The following is a 25,587-nucleotide window of genomic DNA, read 5'->3' on the forward strand; positions in this document are numbered from 1 at the left end:
TGGTCTGGTATTCCCTTCTCTTTCAGAATTTTCCACAGTTTATTGTGATCCACACAGTCAAAGGCTTTGGCATAGTCAATAAAGCAGGTGTTTTTCTGGAACTCTCTTGCTTTTTCAATGATCCAGCATTATATATGTATATAAATGTATATCATATGTAAATAATAACAGTTTTACTTCTCTTTTAGGGTATGAATGCTTCTTTTATTTTTTTTCTTGCGTAATTGCTTTGACTAGGACTTCCAATACCATGTTTAATGAAAGTGGTGAGAATGGGCATTCTGATCATAGAGGAAAATATTTCAGCTTTTTATGTTGAATATGATATTAGCTGTGGGCTTGTCGTGTGTGGCCTTTATATTGAGGTGTGTTTCCTCTATACCCACTTTGTTGAGAGTTTTTTATTTTGAAAGGATGATGAGTTTTTTCAAATGCTCTTTCTATATTTGTTGAGATGATAATATGATTTTTACCCTTCATTTTGTTAATGTGGTGTATTACATCAATTAACTTGCTAGTATTGAATCCGAATTTTAAACTACCTTTTACTATAAGGCTTACAGTAGAAAATCAGGGCTAAACTTTATCCTGGTTATAATTCTGGTTCTTATGTTTTTCTTCCTTGCCTTCCTTTCCTTCTGCACCCCTTCCCACTTCCCTTCCTTCTAGGGAAAAGGATTCAGTGAGACAGAGTAGAAGAGTCACTTTGTAAAAAGCCAAAGATTTATTTTGGAAGTGCACATAAGTGACTCTGGAAAAGTAGGGGAAAAAATGATTCATTCATTTCAGTCTGAATAGGAATTTAGTCTGCCATGAGCTTTGAGACTGGCTGCAAGAATAAAATTTTAATGAGAAGAGAAAGCTCATCTGTGACATTGTGAGAGGTGGGTGCTGAAATCTTTGCTCCAAGGGGGCATTTCAGAGAAGCCCAAAATAATGGCATAGATGTCTTGCCATCTGTTTTCTTATACCAGTGTGTGCCAACCTTTTGAAAAAAGCTCCTACTTACTTGGGCACTTGCACACACTATTTTGGCCTCTAAAGTGGGCAATGAACATTATATAATAATTGTCACAAAATTGGACTTGAACTGTCTTAAACTTTCTGTGTGTTCATTGACTGATTGATGCTTTGTCCTCTGAGCATCTTCAAAGTATACCAAACAGAAGAAGTGTGTTTTGAATTTTCTTTCGAGCTCTCCCTATGGCTTCTGGTATGTGAGGGAAGGTGGCAGAGAGGGGAGCGATTTGTTGTTACTTTCTGCGTCTGTTTTAAATGCTCCCTTGGCAGCATCCCTGCGACCATTTTGCTTTAATGTTTTCAATTCTTCTTTGTTTTTAATCTTTTTGAGACAACAGCTGGATTCTGCTTTTAGCACTTACTCTTGATTCCCTGTCCTGTTGTGAGCCACTCTGATTTTTTTTTAAGGGATGTGGCATCCTACTTTTCCACAGTATTTAATTAAAACTTCGGCTCTTTGGAACTTGTCACAGGCAACTGCTAGAAAACAGAGCCAGGGAATATTTTTTAAGGCATCTAAGACCCTTTTTCCACCTTTGCAGCCTCCCCTACCCAAGAGTTGAGTGTTCACTTACTCCTGGCTTTTGGTGAAACTTTACAATGCCTGCTCTACCTGAGATTAAACTGTATATATTGATTTGTGACCTATATGAACTTGCCAATAAAGGTGTATTTCCTGAGTTCCATTCATAATTTTCTGTGATTTTAATTATCACTAAAATGGTTTAATTCTCTGAATAGCAAACCTACATCTGACTCTGTTCTCTGAGACTGCCAATTCTGAACTTTATGCTGATGTAATCTGTCCCCAAGATATATATGCTTAGGTTACCAAGGGCATTCAGAGATGAATATCTTGTTTTGTATAGGGAAGGAGGGAGTTAGAAAGGCAAAGGATAAAAGTAACACTTTCTCCAAAAAAAACAAATAAACAGAATTTGCCCCAAAGCCATTTAGAATGATTGACTTGTCCAGATTTTGAATTTATAGAATGAGCTGTATATTTATGACAATTAAAAAAAATTAAGCCACTGTTGATCAGATTTCTCATGCTCCCCAAGGTCATGGTATTCCCTTCTATCATAGCTCTGTTTAGAAAAAATTATAGTGAAATGGAGCCCTTTCTTGGAAATATCCCAGTAGTGAGGAATAGATACCATTAAAACATTTTTTGAATAGCCAAGTTCTAAACTTTTTTTTTAAAACCCTCCATTTCATGCCAGATTATATGAACTGCTGAACTTCACACAGAATTTAACATACAATAAGAAAACAGCCTATTGAAGCCGTCAAGATTTATTAACCTTCCGTCTGAGGTCTTTGATTTGAAATGTCCTTATTGAGGCAGGACAGAATGAAATTACCCAGGGAATGAAGTGTTTTAGGATTTGTGAGAAAAGTTATCTTAATCAGTTTTTTAATCTTTCTTTTTGAGATAACATAATTTTCAGGATAAATTATTACGGCACACTGAATTATAATCTACAAATTAGAATATAATTGTGCAATTTGGGTATCATTCTCTTGCTCACATTTTATATTAGGCTTATTTCTTTGCAGACTTACAGTATTGTGAGTTTTTCATAAACAGCTATTTAAAGCCATTCACATAATCAAAATAATATTTATAGATATTCAGAAAATGATTAATCTTAAAACTGTGGCAAAGCAGAAAACCTCACTGTGTGGGTTTGCCACCTCCCCCAACAAAAATGCAAGTTTTGGTTAAGTTCCCTGAATGAGTGTAGTGAAAATTAGTTTCTTTTGGAACGATCATACAATTGAAAGACTGATTTAAATTAGGAGGGCACACCGGGCTTGGCAGAGGGCATTGTGTGAAAGCAAAGCATAATTTTCCTCTAAACAAAGACAAGCTTGTTGGAGAGCATGCTTTATTGCCTGGAAATTCTATATATATGCAAAGTTGCTCATCAATTCACTGTTGGGTTTTATGTGCTTGGTTTCTCCTTTTGTTTGGAAAAATCAAATGCTGAAAAAAGTGGGCGTAGCTCTGCATGCTATAGGCATCAAGAAACCTACACATGCCAATCCTCTTGGTGTGCAGTGTTCCTGCGTGGGGAGCTGCCTGCAGGAGGGACGGTCAGCCTGGGGCTTCATGCAGGTAAAATCAGGGTATATGCTTCAGCAGAGACCACCCAGGATTTCTGGAAAATGACATCTTTGTCTGATCCCTCCCTCCGACAGCCAGGTGGATATAGTGGGTAAGTTAGGGTCACATCCTGTAGACCATTTAGGGTTTTCTTTCTTTTAAGCAGTATTAATGTGACACAATACACAGACATACCATTTGTCCACTTACAGTGTACGACTCAATAGCTTTTAGTATGTTGTAGTACCATTACCACAATCAATTTTAGAACATTTTTGTCACCCCAAAAAGACAAACCACACCGCAGTTAGTGTTCTCTGCAGACTCAGCTTTGGGTAAACTAATGAAATGAAGGTGGACATTCTCTAGGATGCTTTTAAATAGAAATTCTCATCTTTGGAGTTGCCTTCTCCAGTTTGTATCTTAGCTTCATGGCATAGCAACTGTATTTAATACTCAGAAATAGCATCTGGATGGCACTTTACAGTGTGCAGAGAACTCTCTTGTCAACTGCAGCTGAGAAGCATAAATGGCAGCGTGACAAGTTTGGGGCTGAGATGTTCGGAGGAACCATGTTATTTGGCAGCATCAGAGGAGTGGGCCTGCAGGCTGGAAGCTGGGCATTGGAGCAACCTGAGCCCAACTGTGTGGAGTCTGGTGTGGGATGGGGATAGCAGGAGAACCAGTGGCCAGAGGTGGATCCAAGCTGAGAATAGGGATGTAGGTACCAAGAGGATTTCCATATAGGAGATTGGGGGTTTAGAGGTCAAACATCAGGATGGAATATTGTCAAAACAAGATCATGACAAGGATCTGAAAGGGAGGTGGAGATCACCATAGATAACCAGATGGCAAGGAGGGCCACACTTGAGAAGGGAGGAGCTGGGGTCAGCATAGAAAAGCCAGGAAATCCAGCATGGTTGCCGAGTCCTGTACCTCTGAGTGCACCCCACCAGCCACCCAGCACCCCCCCACACACACTCCCCATCACCTGGCTCTGAGTCACTCTGTTGGTGCTTTCTTCTCTCCACCCTCCCCCACAACTCCATACCTTTCTCCAGGCCCCCATCGCTCTGTGGGCCCATTTGGACAGGCCCCGTCCAGTCAGCATTTTCTTTTAGATTAATTTCCTTCCCTTTGACGGGCTCCCTACACCCATATGTGCAATGAAGAGGCACTTGGGCAGGAGTCCCAGCTCTTTGGGATGTAGACAGGCTGGACTGACCCATCTCTGCTTGGAGGAAAGAGCAAAGATGAACCAGAATGTCGTCATTTGGTAGGGGGTTGAGGGTGGGCAGAGAAGGTTCAGACAAGACTCTTTATGGGTCCCGGGGTCCAGATTCAAGGTCCCTCACTTGAGTGCCCTCCTCATGGGCTGTCCCCACATCTCTCCTTAAAGGTGCCATTTTCAGCTTGACATTTTCACTACAGGAAGAATCCTTTTTTGTCCACATCAGCTGTGTGCTGTGTGGAAATGTAGTTGGCAGTATCTCCTCTCCCAGTGAGGCTTATAAGGAATATTTAATAAGGTGCCCCTCTACCCCCTGAAGTTTTCTTTCCAAATCGTTCTACATCTCTGATGCAATGTGCTTTAGTTTTTTTCTCCCAGCCTAAATATACCTCAGTGTATTCAATGAAAGTAGGTGAAAGTTATTAGTTACTCAGTCATGTCTGACTCTTTGTAGCCCCATTGACTGTAGCCTGCCAGACTCCTCTGTCCATGGAATTCTCCAGGCAAGAATACTGGAGTGGGTAGACATTCCCTTCTCCAAAGGATCTACCTGACCCAGGAATCAGACCTGGGGTTTCCTGCATTGCATGCAGAGTCTTTACTGTTTGAGCCAAAAACCATGTCCATATGTGCTGTGCTTAGTGGCTCAGTCGTGCCTGACTCTGCGACCCCATGGACTGTAGCCCACCAGGCTCCTCTGTCCATGGGGATTCTCCAAGCAAGAATAGTGGAGTGGATTGCCATGCTCCCCTCCAGGGGATATTCCTGACTCAGGGATCGAACCCAGGTCTCCCACATTACAGGCAGATTCTTTACTTATCTGAGCCACCAGGGAAACCCCATATAGATTGGGGCAAAATATGATATTGTTAAATCATCAAGAATTTTATTTAAACCTGTAATAAAATCAAGAATATTTACATGTTACAAGTGTTGGAAACACAAATTCGTGTTTTATACTTTGGGTTTTCATAAGCACAGCACGCTTGTATCATTGTTTAGATTTTGTGTTGATTGGTGGAAAGGTGGTTTCTTTCCTTGCAGTGCTAGAGAGAGAATTTATAGGAAAGTCCAGTGTAGCTATTTTCTGAGAGTTGACATTTGAAGTTGAGTTTCTAGATTGCAGCAGAAATCAGCCTGTGTTTGTGTGTGATCAGAGGTTACTCTGTGTGGGACAGCTGGACTCCTCAGCTCTGCCTGCACTGGAGATGGAACAGCTGGTGTCCTCAGGCCCCAAGACAGCCCGGAGTGGAGAATACAAGGAAAACAGAAGGCACTTCCTGGAAAACCTGGGCACAGAAGCTGGAAGACTGACCCCTGAGGGCTGTGGCCAGCAATCAAAATGACTACTCGAAGAGCCCAGAAAAGACCCCTTGATCCAGGATAGCATTGAGTCTGGTGGCTGGGGCCTAGAGGAAAGTTTGCCAGCAGAGAACAAACGAAAACTGGGCCAAGTGATTGGATTGCAGTTTAGGGTCGTCGGTCAAGGTTGGGCAGTATTCCAGCCTAGAATTAGAGATACAAGGGACAAGAAATACCTTCCAGGGAAGGGGCAGGCGAGGACAAGCAGGCTGCGGACTTCACCGAGGGGCGGACTTGAGTCCCAGCGAAGGAGTGAACACGTACGAAGTCAGGGTCAAAGCCCAGCAACGGGACCAAGCACACCCGGTGGGATTCTGGGGCGGCTGTGACTCTGTAGCCCCTTCCACCTCCTCACCCCTCCGCCCCACAGGCTACATACCTAGACACCCAGGGGCCGCGCCGGATCTGCCCAGCTGGTAGGGACAGGGCTTCCGCTTCAGTAACCATCCGCGGGAGAGGCAGAGGCCGCTGGACCTACAAACTGGGGGCGGAGCCTGTAACTGAGCTGAGTTGGGGGAGGCTGATGTTGACAGGATAAAGGCACCAAGTGTGTCCGCTCGGGAGTGTCCGACTCTGTGGCCCCAGGGACTGTAGCCCGGCAGATTCCTTTGTCCATGGCATTCTCCAGACAAGAACAGTGGAGTGGGTAGCCATTCCCTGCTCCAGGAGATCTTCCAGACTCAGGGAGCGAACCCAGGTCTCCCGCATTGCAGGCAGATTCTTTACCATCTGAGTCACCAGGGACGTCCCCAAATGCCCTGAGAGTAATCATCTAGAGTTTCAACTCTGATTTCTTGTCATTTCTTGGAAACTTTTAATTTTATTATTATTTTAAATATACTCAGAATAATATGAAGTATTCCCCTAAGCCTTTTGTTTCAATTCTGCCAATTATTTACATTTTGCCCCATTTGCTTTATCATTCTTTGCCTCTTTACTTTTTTCTGAATCATTTGTAAGTTGAGACATTGTACTCCCTTTATTCCTAAATATTTCAGGGTATGTTCCAGTAGAACAAGGACATTTTCTTATATAACCCATAACACTGTTATCAAAATCAGTAAATCTGGTTCCTTTTAACACTAACAATATTCAGCCACCATCCATAATGTTTTATAATTTCTGTTCTATTATTTTAAACTGTCAGAGATTGAAATTTAATTAAATTTCTTTTTTCCTTCTGACAGTCTTGGGGGAGAGAGCACAGGCAATGTTTTTTCTTCAAATGTATGACATGGGAAGCCTTTGCCAAATTTACAAAAAAATGCAGTTGGCAGTCAATGGAGTTACAACATAATGACACCAATTAGATAAAGCCATCAGAAAGATCAAAGACATTTTCTGAGTGATATGCTTGCATATTTGTTGGCCTTGGAATTAAATTTTTACAGTTCTATCTCATTGTCAAGAATACAACTGAAATCACCATGTGATAAGATCTGGGTATATGATCTTTATCTTTTTGCCTGAAGCTCAGAGAAGATCTGTTGCCAATGCAGACTCAATATATTTTCCAGATTTCCCCCAATTGGGCTAAATGGGAGTGTAGCCAAAAAAAATGAGGTGTCTAACAAGAAAGCAATAATAGTAAAATGTGTTCTGATAGCAAAAGCTATCCAAAATATATTATTGGAGAGGGAAAAAAAGGACTAACTGTAATGTACCATATGATCCACAGAAGAAGTGAGTGTCAGCAGTGGTTAACTCAGCGGTAGCGGGGTAGGTCGGAGAAGGCAATGGCACCCCACTCCAGTACTCTTGCCTGGAAAATCCCATGGACGGAGGAGCCTGGTAGGCTGCAGTCCATGGGATCGCGAAGAGTGGGACACGACTGAGCGACTTCACTTTCACTTCTCACTTTCATGCATTGGAGAAGGAAATGGCAACCCACTCCAGCATTCTTGCCTGGAGAATCCCAGGGACAGGGGAGCCTGGTGGGCTGCCGTCTATGGGGTGGCACAGAGTCGGGCACGACTGAAGTGACTTAGCAGCAGCAGAAGCTGGGTAGGTCTGTAGGTGGAGGGGAGTGAAAGGGGAGAATCGTTTTTTTCATTTTACAAACTATGTAGTTTAAATTTTTTAGCACGGGCTTCCCTGGTGGCTCAGAGGTTAAAGCGTCTACCCAAAATGCGGGAGACCTGGGTTTGATCCCTGGGTCGGGAAGATCCCCTGGAGAGGGAAATGGCAACCCACTCCAGTGTTCTTGCCTGGAGAATCCCATGGACGGAGGAGCCTGATGGGCTACAGCCCATGGGGTCGTAAAGAGTCGGACACGACTGAGTGACTTCACTTCACTTCACTTCACTTTGTAAATTTTATAGTAATAACAATTTTTATACTAGAGAGGAAGAGTGGGAGATAGAGATGGTAGTTAGAACGAAATCAAAAGGCAAACTTATTTAAAAATGTGGTTTAGAAAGCAACAGCAATAGGCAGAAATATGAAAAAAAAATGTTGGATATATAAAATGAATCATTTTCTACCATCATCTATTTATATATGGCTGCCAGTTTTTTCCAGCTAGATTCATACATGGGTCTCTTAAAACTAAATTTTCACTAACGAGTGCATTTTGGTGCTAATTCTGGTAGAGCAGACTGGCTGCTCTATCCCACTGTATGTTCTTTTAAATAACAAAATTGATTAGTATTTAGAGATTTTTGATGAGTTGAGTTTAGGTCTTGTTTTATCAGCATCAACTGATCTTCATGCTTCTCATGTCCCTTCTTTAAAAGCAAAAAGTTCAGGACGATCTAAAATGGAGAGATGACAGGAACCAGGAACCACTCAAGGGATTCAAGGGGTACAGTATTCCATAAGAGACAGAAGCTTCCAGAACTACCAGGGCTGTATTACCATGATTCCCCAGATATAGGCAGTCAGAGTGTGTTGGATTAACAAGGATGTCTCAAGGTTGTGTACTACAACTTGGAGCAGAATAGAAATGTTACCTGTGAAGGGAGATGGAGAAAGTAAGGCACCGTGTGTGAGCAGAACGTTGCAGGAGTTAGGAGTAAGTTCAAATACAAAGGCTCCAAAGGTCTAGCGTATGTGAAGCTGGGAAGTGGCCGACTCCAGGCTGTGGAGCTCCGTCAACATCCGAAAGAGGAAAAAGGCACTGCTGTTGTCCATTCGTGAATGCGGCAAAAGCTGGAATCCTGTATGCCCCCTGGGCTTTCAGGGTAGGATTGGGATTAAGGAGATAGGACAGCTGGGAAGCTGGTGGATGCTTCAAGAGGAAATAAGCACAGAAATGCATAGTACCTGTGACCCAGTGGTTTCAAGTTTTGAGGGACAAAGTCAAAAACTAAAGAAGTGCCGCTCAATTGGGAAGTTAGGTATCTGTTTGGGCCAGGAAAAGTCCTCCTACCCCACTGTCTTAGTCTGTTCGGGCTGCAATAGCAAAATCGCACAGACGGGGTGGCTTTTAAACAACAGAAGATTATTCTTCCCAGTTGTGGAGGCTGGCAGTCTGAGGTCAGGGTGCCAGCCCTCTGCTGAGGGCCCTCTCGGGATGCACACTCCTCCTTGTGTCCCCATCTGGCGGGAGGGGCTAGGGAGCTCTCAGAAGAGCGCTGATCCTTCATTCTCACACTTAAACACCTCCCACAGGTCCTACCTCCTAACAGCATTACGTTGGGTGTTAGAATTTCAACATATGAATTTGAGGGGACGCGTCCAGACCATAGCACCTTCTGAATCACTCCTCACCATCCGCCTCCTGCTCTGCCTGCTGCCCTTTATAAAGTACATTGTAGAGCAAGAAAGCAAAACAAAAATGTTGGTAGCTTCTTCTGTGTTCTTATGACAGTCTCAGGCTATTACTTTCTGTGAAATGATCCTTTATTTTAGGTTTTTAAATGACTGATGCATCCTAATTCTGTGTCAACATTTAAACACTTACTTGAAATTTGCCTGTTCCCATGATATGTTTTACAATATTCTTGTTAGTTTCATAAGCACTGGGCTTGATCATTTTAATTGAGAATGACTATATATCCATCACTTTGAAGACAAATATGGTTAAATAAAATGTCAATCAGTAGGTTCTTCTATAAACAAGGAGGCAGCAGCTATGTAGAGACAGTGCTCATAATCTCATTTATACAGTAGATGGACTGTGGCAAGTTCGGGCTTAGCAAAAAGAGAGGTGAGGAGGATTTCCTGTGCAGTAACAGCTCCAGCAGAGAAGGCAATGGCACCCCACTCCAGTACTCTCGCCTGGAAAATCCCATGGACGGAGGAGCCTGGTGGGCTGCAGTCCATGGGGTCGCTAAGAGTCGGGCACGACTGAGCGACTTCACTTTCACTTTCCACTTTCATGCATTGGAGAAAGAAATGGCAACCCACTCCAGTGTTCTTGCCTGGAGAATCCCAGGGACAAAGGAGCCTAGTGGGGTGCCGTTTATGGGGTCGCACAGAGTCGGACACGACTGAAGCGACTTAGCAGTAGCAGCAGCAGTAACAGCTCCAGAGCCATTATTTTATGACTAAATTAAGTAGTATTGACCTACTGTGTGTGTCTGCCTCTCAGTTTGAATGTTTCTAAGAGAAGCTCATGGCTAACTCAGTCAAAGTTGAGTGGCTAACTGAATCACATGGCTAACTAAATCATACTCAAAGATGCAGGGTGTGCACTAACTTAGAATTATTAATATAATCATTCCAGTGAGCCCCCTGAAATCCCCCAATCTTTTAGTCATATTAAAAGTGCACGTGTGTTGAGCATGCTTCAACAAGAAATCTGAGTCTTTATTATCAGTAAGTCTAAGTGGTTGGAGATTGTTTGGCCTTGAGGAACAAAGCGTCTTTACCACCCTCTGTCCACGTTCCTCTGTCTTCCTTCTCCCCCAGACTCAGGCCCCTTTGAGGGGCCATATACAGGCCTGTCCTCCCTTTAAGGGCTTAATGCCTTTCTTGTTTTCCCATCAAAACTGTTCTCCACACAGCAGCCAGAATGATCTTTTAAAAACACATACCTGCCCTTGTCAGTTCTCCACTTAAACTGCTTCCAGTTGTACGAGGATAATGTTCCAAACCTCCATCATGGCCTCCCAGCCTCGCCGTTTGGCCCGAGCACTGCTCTGTCCACAGCGACTTCCCCTCTCTTGCCAGACACACTTCTCTGCCTCCGCAGCACCCCTGTCCCCTCTACCTGGAAGGCCCCCTGGTTCTTACCTCCAAGCCTCCTCAGTCTCATATTCCATGTCCTTGCCCGGAGCCCCATATCTGAACTTGCCCCACGCTCCACCACCCAGCCACATTTTCAGTGTATTTTTTTCCTTCTAGCTCCTGCACTGAGATGACTGTATGATCGGATGAGAATGGCTGTCCCCTCACTAGATGCAAAGCCCATGAGGACCCCTCTATGAGGACCCCACTGTGCCTCTCTTGTCCCCTTGACTAAGTGAATGCATTTTCCCTTCCTTTCCTTCAGGGCTAATCTGACTTCATCTCTGTGATTGAGCGAGGGCTGCCTAACTGTATTCTTTGCAGCCCTGATCTCACCTGAGAGTACTTGAGGGTCCCTCCACCTTTTGGTTGGGATCTCTGCACCTTCACAGGCCAGTAGGAGAGAGAATTTCAAACAGATTTTGGAGGGAGACTGTATTTGCTCACTTGCAGTGTCATCTTACTCAGGCTTTACTCTAGGATTCCTAAGTGATTCAGGTTTGGAAAACTTCCTCCATTAGAGCTATTGTTGTCATTATCACCTCCAAACTATAGCTCTTGCAGGCTGCTCATGAATTTAAAATGGCCATGAGTTGGCAAGCAGAATTTTGCCTCCGTTTAGAAATAGCTGTACTAGAGCCAAAGGATGAATTAAACATCACTGAAGAAGAGGCGATGAAAGTTCTTTGTGCCCTGTGGGGTCAATGCCGTAGAAATCAAGAAACAAGGAAACAAAAGAAGTTGGCGTAAGAGGTGACCTGGTTCAGCCAGTGACCTGCTGTGAGAGCAGCAGTCCATACGGCTCTAAAAGGGTAAACGGGGAATTCTCCTGGGAGATTTCCCTTTACAACCGCTTTCTGTTTCCCCCCTCTCATCTGTGCTTCACACATTTAAACATTCTCCAGACTCTGGGACTTTAGAGCAGTGTGCTATGTCCATTTCCCCACCATATCTTACGTAGCATATGGAAGTTTGTAAAGAAATAATCATTGCCAAGAAACAGATAAAAAGGGGGCAGCCTAAATTTTATATCCCTGTTCCAAGTTATTCTACTACATACTCAGGGTGTTTTCACAGAAAGTCCAGGTGACCTGTTTGTCATTACATTTCATGAACTCAGCCTTAATACTTTGGGGGAACCTAGTACAGATGTAATGACTGGTACATGATGGTAGGACATATCCCCACACCACCGATGCAGTGCCCTCTATTCTTCCCCAACCCTGGACACTGCCCACCACGGGCTGTCAGGAGCGTGTCCCTGTTCTGAGCACACGCGCATCCCTCCTACCCTCAGGTGTTTATAGCCGGGCCTGTCCATAGTCCTCATGACTTCCTGTTTGTTATGTTTTTCTAGTGCTGATATCCCAACCTATGGACGGTATTTATGCTTTTCCTACAACTTGATGATCTCCTAGGTAGATGGAGTTGGTGGTGAAAGGGGACAGTTGCTGGGAAGGCCTGTATTGGAAGCCGAGGTCTCTGCCTGGCTGCTGGGAATGTGGTGACCGTGGCACACCGGCAGCCTAGATGCCTTGGCAGCGGGCAGCAGCTCAGAGAACATCTAGGAAAGGCCTCAGTGTGTTAGGAAGGTCTCGACCTCCAGGGTGGGGAGTTCTGCCCTACAGGGATCCCTTCTTCTCTTGTCACAGAGGATTCAGCCAGGGTTCAAGCTGCCTGCCTTCCTTTATTCTCTGTGAGTCCGGTTTGGCAAATTTTTAAGTTGTTTTTTTTTTTTTTAACATGAACCATTTTTAAAGGCTTTATAGAATTTGTGACAATATTGCTTCTGTTTTATGTTTTTTTTCTTTTGGCCATGAGGCCTGTAGGATCTTAACTCCCTGACCTGGGTTGCAACCTGCACCCCTTGCATTGGAAGGTGAAGTCTTAACCACTGATCTCCAGGGAGATCCCCTGCTTGGCAAATTGAGACTGGCCTTTAGAATGTGACGTATCTCTACTATGCCTGCTCCTCCAGCACATGCCGCCCGACTTTTGTATCTGGCTGCTGGGCTACAGCTGGGCCATGTGGAGCCACTGTGTGGAGAAGTGTTCCCTGTTTGGGGATGGAGCAGCCCAGGCTGGGGCTCCAGACTCTGGAGCAGAGTTGGGTGACCCCTAGCCGCCCTTGGCCTGGTGGCTGCTCTGACAGCCTTCCAGCCAGCGTAGCTCAGTGGCCTTGACGGGTTAGTGAAGGAGCTGAGAGATGGACCAGGTTTTAACTTTCCTAAGACTGTCATACTTTGTCTTTTCTCAGCTTTCTCAGAAAACATTAAGATAGCCAGTGGCACATCTCTCCCCTCCATCTAGGACAGCCTTCTAGCCTCTCTAGCCTGAGAACTTCTTCCATGCACTGACTTTGCCTTATAAACTGGCCAATTGTAATTTAGAGAATTTTTTTTAAAGATTTGGTAAACCAAAAACTGTTCTGATGGCTATAAGGTTTCACTGATTTTTGTTCAGTTATTTCTGGGTTTACTCTCTTGTGCTCTTCCTTTCTCCTGGGACTAATTTACCATGTGGGTATGAAAACAGGCTGCTGCTGCTGCTAAGTCGTTTCAGTCGTGTCCGACTCTGTGCGACCCCATAGACAGCAGCCCATTAGGTTCCTCTGTCCCTGGGATTCTCCAGGCAAGAACACTGGAGTGGGTTGCCATTTCCTTCTCCAATGCGTGAAAGTAAAAAGTGAAAGTGAAGTCACTCAGTCGTGTCTGACTCTTAGTAACCCCATGGACTGCAGCCTACCAGGCTCCTCCGTCCATGGATTTTCCAGGCAAGAGTACTGGAGTGGGGTGCCATTGTCTTCTCCAATGAAAATAGGCAGTATATAGTAAAACGACTTAAGAACATCTACTCTTTAAGATGTTGTTTTTACAACTCCTTTTAGTAGACAGGTCAGTGGATGTATTGTGGGTCTTTATGTTGTGTGTGTATCAGCGGCCTCAGTAATAACAAGTCACCCACAGAGTATTTTTCCCTAAAGCTGGAGACTCTGTCTGGGATATATCATCAAATATATTGGGATTTGTTTGATCAATTCTTGATTGTTGTTTTTTCTTCTCCTCTTCCTCATCATTATCATTATTATTTTTATTATCATCAGCAATCATTTAGTAAGTCCCTAATATATGCTGGGCACTTCTTTAGAGTTTTTTTCTCATCCCCCCACTGGCCCTGAAAGATAGATGATATTATCCCAAGTTCCTTACCCAGGAAACTGAGGTAACTTACTTAAGTTCACATAGGTAGCATGTGGCAGAATCAGAATTGCCTCCATTCTTGTGTGATTCCAGCATCTGCATGCTTTCCATTACATTAGAGGCACTTGAGTTTTTCCCCTGAAGTTCTCTGAATGCAGAGGAAATCAATACATAATGCCCGGGGTCTAGACCCTTTGTAGCTAGAAGCAGCCAGCAGCAAGCTCAAATTTCTTTGAAGTTGCATGCTTTAATCTTTAAAATGTATGCAAATTTAGTTTTCTGCTCCATAATATAAAAGTATAAAAGTAGTCCTTTCAACTACTTGACATAGAATAAAATTTAAGCTCTAGGGAGAGCTTCTGTTAACCCCTGTCACACCTCGTCTTGTCCTGCTGAGTGCTACACTGGGGGTCTGTACACCTCACTTGGAGAAGGTCAGCATTGCACTATGATGCATCTTAGTTAAATTCTTAGTTCTTCCGATTCTGTTGGTAACTTGTCATTTGGCCAGTCTACAACCATAGATGTCTAACCCTTTTTTTTTCTTTTTTTAAATTTGGAGTATAGTTGATTTACAATGTTGTATTAGTTTATGCTGTGCAGAAAAGTGAATCCATTATACGTATACATATATCAACTCTTTTAAAAATTCTTATCCCATGTAGCCCATTACAGAGTATTGAGTAGCATTCCCTGTGCTCTACAGTAAGTCCTTATTAGTGATCTATTTTATGTATAGTGGTACGTATGTGTCAGTCCCAAATCTCCCAATTTATTCCTCTCCCCCCCAGCACTTCATAGGCAAATCCTAATTTGGTCTTTGCTGATTTCTTCATGGAAGAAGAAATGCCTTCTCTGAATAGCATCTTTCTGGCTGGGAGTTTAAAGATTATTTATTCTTGTTGTTTGTAGACTTTTAGTTTTCAGAAGCAAAAGTCATCTTTCAAATGAAATTACTCTTGGAACTCTAAATTCTATATCAGCTAAAAGTGAAGACACTCAAGTTGCCATAGGAGCTGAAGGCTCTGCTTATGTGTTACCTTGCCTGAGGGTCCTCTAGGAGCTCCGGGTTCTGCAGAAATAGGTTTTAAACCCCATTTCACCTATGCTTCACCCTCCACCTCTGGCAGTCACCAGTCTATTCTCTGTATCTATGAGTTTGGATTTTTTATATTCATTTATTTTGGATATTAACCCCTTATCAGATATATGATTTGTAAACATTTTCTGCCATTTAATACCTTGCCTTTTCATTTGTTGATTGTTTCCTTTGCTGTGCAAATACTTTTCAGTTTAATGTAGTCCCACTTACTGATTTTTGGTCTAGTTGCCTTTGCATTTGGTGTTAAAAAAAAAAAAAAAAAACCGTTGCCAAGACCAATGTCAAGGAGCCTACAGCCTATGATTTCTTCCAGGGGTTTTATGGCTTCAGGTCTTTGAGACTTTCATCCACTTTGAGTTAATTTTTGTGTAAGATTGTGGTCCAGTTGATGAAAGTGAAAGAAAAGAGTGAAAAAGTTGGCTTAAAGCTCAACATTCAGAAAACTAAGATTATGGCATCTGGTCCCATCACTTCATGACAAATAGATGGGGAAACAATGGAAACAGTAGCTGACTTTATTTTTCTGGGCTCCAAAATCACTGTAGATGGGGATTGCAGCCATGAAATTAAAAGATACTTACTCCTTGGAAGGAAAGTTATGACCAACCTAGACAGCATACTGAAAAGCAGAGACATTCCTTTGTCAACAAAGGTCCTTCTAGACAAGGCTACGGTTTTTCCACTGGTCACGTATGGATGTGAGAGTTGGACTACAAAGAAAGCTGAGTGCCGAAGAATTGATGCTTTTGAACTGTGGTGTTGGAGAAGACTCTTGAGAGTCCCTTGGCCTGCAAGGAGATCCAACCAGTCCATGCTAAAGGAAATCAGTCCTGAATATTCATTGGTAGAACTGATGCTGAAGCTGAAACTTCAATACTTTGGCCACCTGATGCGAAGAGCTGACTCATTTGAAAAGACCCTGATGCTGGGAAAGATTGAAGGCAGGAGGAGAAGGGGACGACAGAGGATGAGATGATTGGATGGCATCACCAACTCAATAGAGATAGGTTTGGGTGGACTCCAGGAGTTAGTGATGGACAGGGAGGCCTGGCGTGCTGCTGTTCATGGGGTCGCAAAGAGTCGGACATGACTGAGCATTCTTTTGCAAGTGGCTGTCCAGTTTGCCCAACACCTCACATTTATTGAGGAGTCTGTCCTTTCCCCACTGTATATTCTTGGCTCCTTTTTTGTAAATTAAGTGGCCATGTAGGTAGGCCTGGGTTTATTTTGGGGCAGTCTTTTCCGTTCCATTCATCTATGTATCTAATAAGTTATTTATAAATTCAATTCAGCAATGACATATATAAAGCAATTAGACATTTGAAACTGACTGAATATTATGGAGATGTTACATTTCTTAGTTGAGATAATGGTATTATGGTTTTGTTTTGGGAGAAAAAAAGAATCCTTACCTTTTAGAGATTCCTATTGAAATATATGTGGATTAAATGATATGATATCTGGAATTGCTTCAAAATAACTCTGGAAGGGGCAAGTGGATAGGATTGTAGATGAAATAACATTAGTCATGAGTTAACAGTTATTGAGGCTGTATGTTAAGTATGTGGTGTGATACTCTATTTTTATATATGTATGAAAATTTCCATTCACATTCCAAAAGCCAACAGATATATATTAATTTTCTATTATGTGCAAGACAGAGTACCCTGTACTGAGTACAACAGTACTGCTGTCCTTAGGAGATTGATGCTTTCGAAGTGCAAAGGGCCCTGCCCATTCTCTGCAGGGAGCCCAGTGTCGAGGGCACAGTGAGGGCACAGTGGGTGCTCAGTGCATCTACATGCTGAAACGCAGCCCGTACTCTGCTCCCTGAATGGCTGCTCTGTCTTCCCTTCCCAGGAGTGACTGCTCTGGTATCACACTCCATGAGCAAACCCTAGACCCCATGCTATGGAGCTGAAGGGAGGCAAAGTCCTGTTCACTTAGGAGTCAGGAATGTGCTTCCGTGGAGTTCATGGAACTTGATTTCGAGGTGCCCAAGACAAATGCATTCGCTGCATCCAAAACAGCATTTCTAAGCCAAGCAAAATTGCTCCTTTAATTTAACATGAATTATTTCTTTCAGGAGCCTGTTAATGGAGTTGCTAACAGTGAGAGGAATACCTCAAAAGATTGTGCGGGGTCATAGAACCTTCTTAGAACATAACCTAGCCCCCATCTGCTCTCTCTGAGCCTGTTTTTTCAGAGTCCAGCATAATATTATGCACAGAAGTGTGCTTTGCCCGGTGCTTTCTCATGAGGAAGAAGAGTAGATGGTATCATAAGAAAAAGGAAAAGCAGAACGAAGAAATTATCAAAGGGAAATGTCAGGAATTCAGGGTGATGGATTGGTCCCATGGGTATGTTTGAGTGATTAGTTAACTCAGAGGCAGAGAGAAATCATGATTTTGAATGTCTGCATGCAGGTGTTAGTATAGTTGCCTCAGAAGGAGAAGAAAAAAGGATTAAAAAAAAAAAGCTAGTCACATCTTGACTAGAAGAAGGCTCTTTTGAGAGCTCATCAATGTTACATTACAGACACCATTCAAATCTACCAAATGGGCCAGATGGCTGCTCAAATACTGCATGCTGCCAGCTGCCCATTGCTACAGATGAAGTCTTTTCTGCTGACGTTTGTGTAACCCACAAGCACATTATGAAGTGTTGATTCTTTTGATGCTGTTTAACATTTATGTGCCATCATAATTATAAACCATAAATATACATGACACCACGCAACAAATAAAATTGCCCAGCTTTCATTCTGCAAGGGGAGGAGGCTGTATTTATTACCTGAGAAGAGAGAATGTCTCACACTCATATTCCATTCTTCATAAATGTCACTTCTGTCTCACTGGGAGCTTGATCTGCTTGCTGTATGCTCACCAAGCCTTATTCCTTCAAAACAGCACAGACTCCCGGCGCTAAGATGTATCACTGAGCCTCAGGTTTTAAAGCACGTCTGGACCAAAAGTCAGAGGGAGAAAATTCAGAAGGATCTAAATAGTTCTAAATGAAGCCAAACTATTCTATTTGACAACATCCCACAGGTTCTTTGGAGGTCACATAACGGGCAGGTGTACAGTGTAAAAGGAAGCTGGCAAATAGTAATGAATCAGCTTCTTTCACATCAGACACTTTCCAGAGATGCATTTCTTTTTGCTTTGAAAGACGGCCGATTGAGTGCCATTCACCTGTTAGGAAGGTGGCACTTTTATTTGTATCTGCATCTATAAAAACCATATGTCTGTTTCCTCCACAAAAACCTGAGCACGTGTTGAGAGAATGAGAAGCCAGGCAGGAGGTGGAGGGGAGGGCAAAAGCCCACACTGTTTGGTTAATCAATCACAAACCGTGAAGGAGTGGGTTGCAGTAGAAACCCCTCCCGAGGCAGGGGCACTTTCAGTCTCATCCGGGAAGACCTCTTTAGAACACAGCATTTTTATTTTAGGCCACAGAGCCCAGACAGCACGCTTCATGGCTCTATAAATACAAGACTCAGATGCTTACTGACATCCAGCTTTTCTTCTTTTTAACATGTAAACACATGAATGCTCCAAGTGAGTAAATATCTGTGCACTGAGTTTACAATCTTGTCTTTCAGAAATATCGACAGTACATGGCAGGACTTCTGGCTCCTCCTTATGGTGTTATGGAAACGGGCTCTAACAATGACAGTAAGTGAAAAATGTGAACACTTGTATCTAAAAATTTGTCATGCGGTATGTGTTTTCATGTGACAAAGAAAAATCTGTCCAACACCAGCTTGACAGAATAAGTCTCCAGACTCTTTTATGGATAAACAGACCCTCCAGCCCATTCTTGGGTTATTTTAAAAAATTGTTCCTACAATATAATTATGTGGCCTTAGCTGATAGAGGGAGGTATGCTCTGGTGCTAGTTGGAACTTCAGCATGCTTTCTCAAAGGACCTTCATCTTAAAGTATGGTTTGAAGGTTCTTTTAAAATGGGATTCATGAACTGTGCTTATCTCAGTCACATGTAGACACCTGAGTGCTCCACCTCTTGCTTATTTTGATGCTCTTAAGGAAAGAAGCAGCACGAATCATTCTTTATTCTTCTTAAATCGTGCTCTCTTCAAATTCCGAGCCTTTTGTAGGAGACCGGTCTCTGGCTGCTCATAAAAGAAAGGAAGTTTTTCTCTGTGATACTCTTTCCTAATGGGTGCCCACTAGACTCAAAGTAATTTTGTGTCCTGAGTCTATCTGTTCACGCATGTTGGAAACACCTTTTTAGCACTCAGTACTATCCCTGAGAGTTGCTTGTTGAGGCTCTGGGTCCCTTGACTTGGCTCTTGTCCATGTATGTGTGATAACTCAGCAAGCCCTGGGGTTTCTGATGCTGTAGCACTTCAATGCTGACACACTGATGGATCAAGCAGTGCTTCCACTCCAAGCATCTCAGAGCCAGAGTCACCCTCATGTCTTCTTGAATACCTCCTTGAATTCCCACTCTCACTCAAACAGATCGCTCTCCACAGGTGACCCTTCTCGCTTGATCAGGATCTGAAGTGAGCTCCCTTTCCCTCTGTTTCATGTTTCTGGGCAGCCTGTGCATTCTCCTTCTCAGTTTCTTTTCTGTCCTTGGAGAGGTGGATGTTGGAGGACGGATCTTTCTTTTAGTTTCTTCTCCTGTTCTTGATTTTTCTCTTCTGGCTGATCTAGGGATGATCAGTAACCAAGTTGGAAATCCCAGTTGTGCTGTTTCCTAGCTGTGTGGCTTCTGGCAAGGCACTTAATGTCTCTGTGCCTCAGTTTCCTCATAGGATTGTTTTGGAGACTGAAAGAAGAGCACGTGTCAAATGTTTAGAAGGGTGCATGCGTGTATGCTCAGTCACCTCCAAGTCTTTGCAACCCCATGGTTTGTAGCCCACCAGGCTCCGCTATCCGTGGGATTTTCCCAGCAAGAATACAGGAGTGGGTTGCTCTTTCCTCCTCCTGGGGATCTTCCTCACCCAGGGACCAAACCCACATCTCCTGTTTCAGCAGGCAGATTTTTAACACCGCCCCACCTCGGAATCTCCATTTAGAAGGGCACTGGGCGTATAATAAGAACCCAAATGATGTGAACTACTATTTTCTCAACACCAGTGAATCTTTAACCCTTCAAAGTCTGACTTCCAACTCGAACCATCTAAATTCTCCAGTGACCAACCAATAACCAGACTCAGTCATTACTATTCTCCATTCTCTGACTGAGTAAGAGTTTCCATGTTCAGTCTCCATTCTCCCTTGGGTCCCATGCTCCACTGAATTATCCTGGTTTTCTCATGGCCACTTGTATTCTTGTCTCTTTCATGGGTACTTCTTCCCCTCATCTGGAAATTCAGTCACTACTCAAGTCCAGCCTTGGCTGTTTTTCTTTTTTTTCTCTATACTCTCCCCTCGATCATTGCATCCTTTCTTGCAACTGATACAGATCCTTCCTGAAACCAGTAGCTCCATTTGAGTCTTACAAAAGGCAGCCTAACTTTCCAAATGACTGCTGGTTTTCTTCCCACCAGGTCGTCCTGTTGGTCTCATGCACTCACAGTGTTGATAATGGAGCACATGGTGATTCCCACAAACCGTCCTTCTGCTGAAAGCCTATTTCCATTCATAACTTCACTGTCCTCCCGTACAAGGTGCTAGGCCTCCACTGTTTGGAGCCCTCTCTTCTCTCACCGCCACCCACTGAGGTTAATCACTGGTCTGTCCCTTGCTCCTTCCTCTCTAGTGCTCATACTCTTTGCTTTCTCTCCCTGCTGCAGCCGCCTGGCTGAGGGCCTCATCACCCTTGACCTGAGAGCAAAGATGGCTCAATGGCTGTGAGTCTTCATTATTTCACTCAAGGTTTACCCTACACCTGACTTACACAGAACTTCTTCAATTTACGTTTTATTATGACAAATTTCAAACATACAGGATGATACAGTTAACACCTGTATTTTCATTGCTTTGATTTAATTAATATTTAATACTTGAATGTGATTTTTATTAACTTGATAGGTATTTTCACATAATCATTTTGCCATATTTTCTTTTTTTTTCTAATTTTATTTTATTTTTAAACTTTACATAATTGTATTAGTTTTGCCAAATATCAAAATGAATCCGCCACAGGTATACACGTGTTCCCCATCCCGAACCCTCCTCCCTCCTCCCTCCCCATACCATCCCTCTGGGCCGTCCCAGTGCACCAGCCCCAAGCATCCAGCATCGTGCATCGAACCTGGACTGGCAACTCGTTTCCTACATGATATTTTACATGTTTCATTGCCATTCTCCCAAATCTTCCCACCCTCTCCCTCTCCCACAGAGTCCATAAGACTGTTCTATACATCAGTGTCTCTTTTGCTGTCTCGTACACCGGGTTATTGTTACCATCTTTCTAAATTCCATATATATGCGTTAGTATACTGTATTTATGTTTTTCCTTCTGGCTTACTTCACTCTGTATAATAGGCTCCAGTTTCATCCACCTCATTAGAACTGATTCAAATGTATTCTTTTTAATGGCTGAGTAATACTCCATTGTGTATATGTACCACTGCTTTCTTATCCATTCATCTGCTGATGGACATCTAGGTTGCTTCCATGTCCTAGCTATTATAAACAGTGCTGCGATGAACATTGGGGTACACGTGTCTCTTTCCCTTCTGGTTTCCTCAGTGTGTATGCCCAGCAGTGGGATTGCTGGATCATAAGGCAGTTCTATTTCCAGTTTTTTAAGGAATCTCCACACTGTTCTCCATAGTGGCTGTACTAGTTTGCATTCCCACCAACAGTGTAAGAGGGTTCCCTTTTCTCCACACCCTCTCCAGCATTTATTATTTGTAGACTTTTGGATCGCAGCCATTCTGACTGGTGTGAAATGGTACCTCATAGTGGTTTTGATTTGCATTTCTCTGATAATGAGTGATGTTGAGCATCTTTTCATGTGTTTGTTAGCCATCTGTATGTCTTCTTTGGAGAAATGTCTATTTAGTTCTTTGGCCCATTTTTTGATTGGGTCGTTTATTTTTCTGGAGTTGAGCTGTAGGAGTTGCTTGTATATTTTTGAGATTAGTTGTTTGTCGGTTGCTTCATTTGCTGCTATTTTCTCCCATTCTGAAGGCTGTCTTTTCACCTTGCTAATAGTTTCCTTTGATGTGCAGAAGCTTTTAAGGTTAATTAGGTCCCATTTGTTTATTTTTGCTTTTATTTCCAATATTCTGGGAGGTGGATCATAGAGGATCCTGCTGTGATGTATGTCGGAGAGTGTTATATACATTTCAGCAGACATTTTTGAAAATGTAGACTTTTCCATGCAAAAACCACACCATTACCACACCCAATTGCTAGGATGATTTTCCTTAATAACAGCCCCCACTGAATCCAAGTCCAAATTTCCTCAACTGAATGTCTTTGGACTTCAATCACGGACCCATGTCATTGTCTCCAGTTTCTGTATCTTAAATGTTTTTTAATTTTGAAAGTCCCTTCCTTTCCTTTTCTTGTTCATATCACTCTGTTGCTCTGAACCTTTAATGATAGTCCACTGCCCATCATAGAAAGTGAAATTCCAAGACCGCTAATGCCTTAGCCCAACTTTCAGGTTCCTACGTGTCCTGAGATCACCTTTTCAATATTGTTTCTCTTCAGATACCCTAATTTCTATCCACTCCAATATGAGGATTTGTATAACTGCATTTGTCTTATTAAACCTCCTAGAAAGTAAGCTTCTGTTACAACCTCATTCTGTTACAACCTGTATCTCCTCATTCTGTCAAATCTAGTCTTTTCAAGTGGTTGTTGGATGGGTGGAGGGATAAATGGCTAGATGGATTCAAGATGAATTTCTGAATGCTGACCTTGGGATACCTTTACTGTTTCTGAGAGATCTGGGAAGTGATGGCAAACATGTTCATTAATACTCTCTGCTTGAGAGAGCAACCCTCTCCATCCACTTGTTTTCTGTCAGAACTTTAATGTCCTGATACTATGGTGGTCAAAGTTTAATTAGGGTGTGTTTCCTAGTAATCTATTCCTTTCTTCCCTCTCCTGCTTACTGCTGCCTATTAGGATGGGCGCTTGGTGCTTTTAATGCCAATATTTTACGTGCTGTGTGGCTCCTTATTAAAAATATTGGGTGATTGAGTATTAGTTGCTCAGTTCTGTCCGACTCTTTGTGACCCCATGGACTGTAGCCTGCCAGCCTCCTCTGTCCATGGATTCTCCAGGCCAGAATACTGGAATGGGTAGCTGTTCCCTTCTGCAGGGGATCTTCCCAACTCAGAGATCGAACCCAGGTCTCCCACCTTGCGGGCAGATTCTTTACCATCTGAGCCAATGTTTGTAAATGAGTGAATGGATGAATGATTAACTTATTTGCTAAGAAGACTGAGACATCTCTGGAAATAGCCATTGCTGTGCTCACACCTGACTTGAAAGAAGCAAGAGTTGGCTGTGCCCAAGATAAAAATTGTGTGCTGGTGGTTTTTATGTGCAACTTGCCCCCAAGTTCAGATCCCTGAATGGTGTGAGGTGGTTTGCCTTGTAAAAATATAACAATTGCAACTTAAGAGTTTGATGTGTTTTTCTAAAATTCTGAGTGTTCTTGTGCTCAAGACAGAGGAATTAGTTGCTCACATGGTATAAAATAAGCAAGGATGAATTTTTACCTCTAGGAGAGTAAAGCGTATGGTAGAAAAGCAAAATAAGCGTGATATTTTGTTGTCTGGCACATAGCCCTGCTCTGATTCATTGATTTGTTTATGTTACAGATTTTGGTAGGTGCTGCTTTTTTTCCAAGCAGCAGTATGTACATTTTTATGGAAAGACAAATTGAAAACATCAAATTTTTACTTGGTTTGATTCAGCAAGGGATTTAATTTCCATTTTCCAAGCTGATCTTCTAACTCATGTTCTTTCTCTCTTTCCTTTTCTAGGGATTCCTGACAAGGAGAACGTGAGTAACTACTCTCTTTCTCTGCCTAATTTCTAAAAACTGTCATAAGGTAAAAAAAATAATTGTGGTAACTTTATCAACAAGAGAGCTCTTTATCCATATTCAACAGAGTCATAAATATTTTTCTAATCTTATTCTGGCATCTTTGGGTGAGTCACTGTGAAATATGAAGGGGAGAAGGCCAATGGCTTTGACATGGTCGTCACATGTCCTTGATATTAACTCGTACGAAGAAAGGTTATCCTAGAGGCAGACGTTGCTAAGTGTTTCTTTCTCCCCTGATGCATACATGGCAGTAGAGCAAATCATTAGTTTAATGGCACATAGAAAATAAACTGTTTTTCCTTAATAGGAATATAAAATATGAAATTTGAGGCCAGTTGATTTTATAAATGCACCCAAATACATTAACGTTTCTCTTTGGAAGTTGAAAATAATGAATTATCTAATTGGTTAGGGCAAACAGGTAAGAGCCTAGGTGGTTTAGGATAAACCTTTTACCAAGAACCAGTGCCAAGTACTCCTTCTAAGGCTGGTAGTGGTATAGTGGCGTTGTCTTTGCATGCAAATAATAACGTTAATAATATGAACTGGCATCTAAATTGAGACAACAGCATGGGAGGATTAATGTGGAAGTGTGTAAGGATTAACCTGAAGTGGTGCTTGGTGGCTCCGGGATGTATCAACTTCCTGTGTACCTCAGTTGCTGTAGCCGGTGGCAGTGTTACAGAACCATCACCCTTTCCTATTTTTTTCCTGCTTTTGGTCCTGTGTCTGTGGTAATTTCAGACTGTTTCTGTACTGCTTTTCAAAGGTCTGACTCTAGCTTTCTTTAGGTCTTCCTGTTTTCATAATGCCGGTTTTAAAGGGCTGGTGGGGAATTCTGACCCACTGCTGTACCACCACAAACTTGGGTTCAAGACCTAGCAATATCACTTCAAATGTCACATCAAATCCTCATTGGTTGGGTTCAGCAGAGGACTTCAGTTCCTAGTTGTGGGGCTTTGTGCAAGCCTCTTGACTTCTATAAGTATCCTTGCCTCATCTTTAAAATGTGGATGTTGGTTGTAACTATCTTAAGAGGCCATCATGAATATTAAATATGATCTGTGGCAAGTATAGAGATTCATACAGTAGAGCTCAGTAAATGTGAAGACTGTTATAATAATTATTTTATCAAGTCTTACATCATTTACTACCTATTTTTTCTCCTCTGAAAAATATCTTACCCTTTATAAAGTAATTATCCTTTTACATCTTATGGCTCTCCTTAACCTTGAAAGACATTTGGTCCTGTTGAAAGCATCCATGGAGACATTTGGTCCATGCCAAAAAGACTTTGTTATTTGTCCTTTCCATAATCACTTGTCATGGACCAAATATGCTTATGTGCTTTTTTGGATATAACCAAATTTCAAGGACCTTTTGATGTGGACCAAGT

General features: G+C 42.6%; 1 protein-coding gene across 8 annotated transcripts in view; it reads left to right on the forward strand.

Moving 5' to 3' along the window:
* RAPGEF4 (Rap guanine nucleotide exchange factor (GEF) 4) overlaps window positions 1–25,587 on the forward strand; it is a 274,066-nt gene that overhangs the window by 100,725 nt on the left and 147,754 nt on the right. For 7 of the 8 annotated variants that reach the window (XM_010843829.1, XM_010843832.1, XM_010843828.1 and 4 more), the window contains 2 exons: window positions 18,802–18,874; window positions 24,127–24,146. In XM_010843829.1, the coding sequence (XP_010842131.1) occupies window positions 18,817–18,874; window positions 24,127–24,146 (78 nt within the window). In that variant the 5' untranslated portion in view covers window positions 18,802–18,816. Of the gene's footprint in view, window positions 1–18,801; window positions 18,875–24,126; window positions 24,147–25,587 lie in introns of those variants that run through there. The other variant, XM_010843838.1, reaches the window with a different exon arrangement.

This window comes from Bison bison, unplaced genomic scaffold (genome assembly GCF_000754665.1).
Source record: "Bison bison bison isolate TAMUID 2011002044 unplaced genomic scaffold, Bison_UMD1.0 scf7180017864190, whole genome shotgun sequence".
NCBI lineage: Eukaryota > Metazoa > Chordata > Mammalia > Artiodactyla > Bovidae > Bison > Bison bison.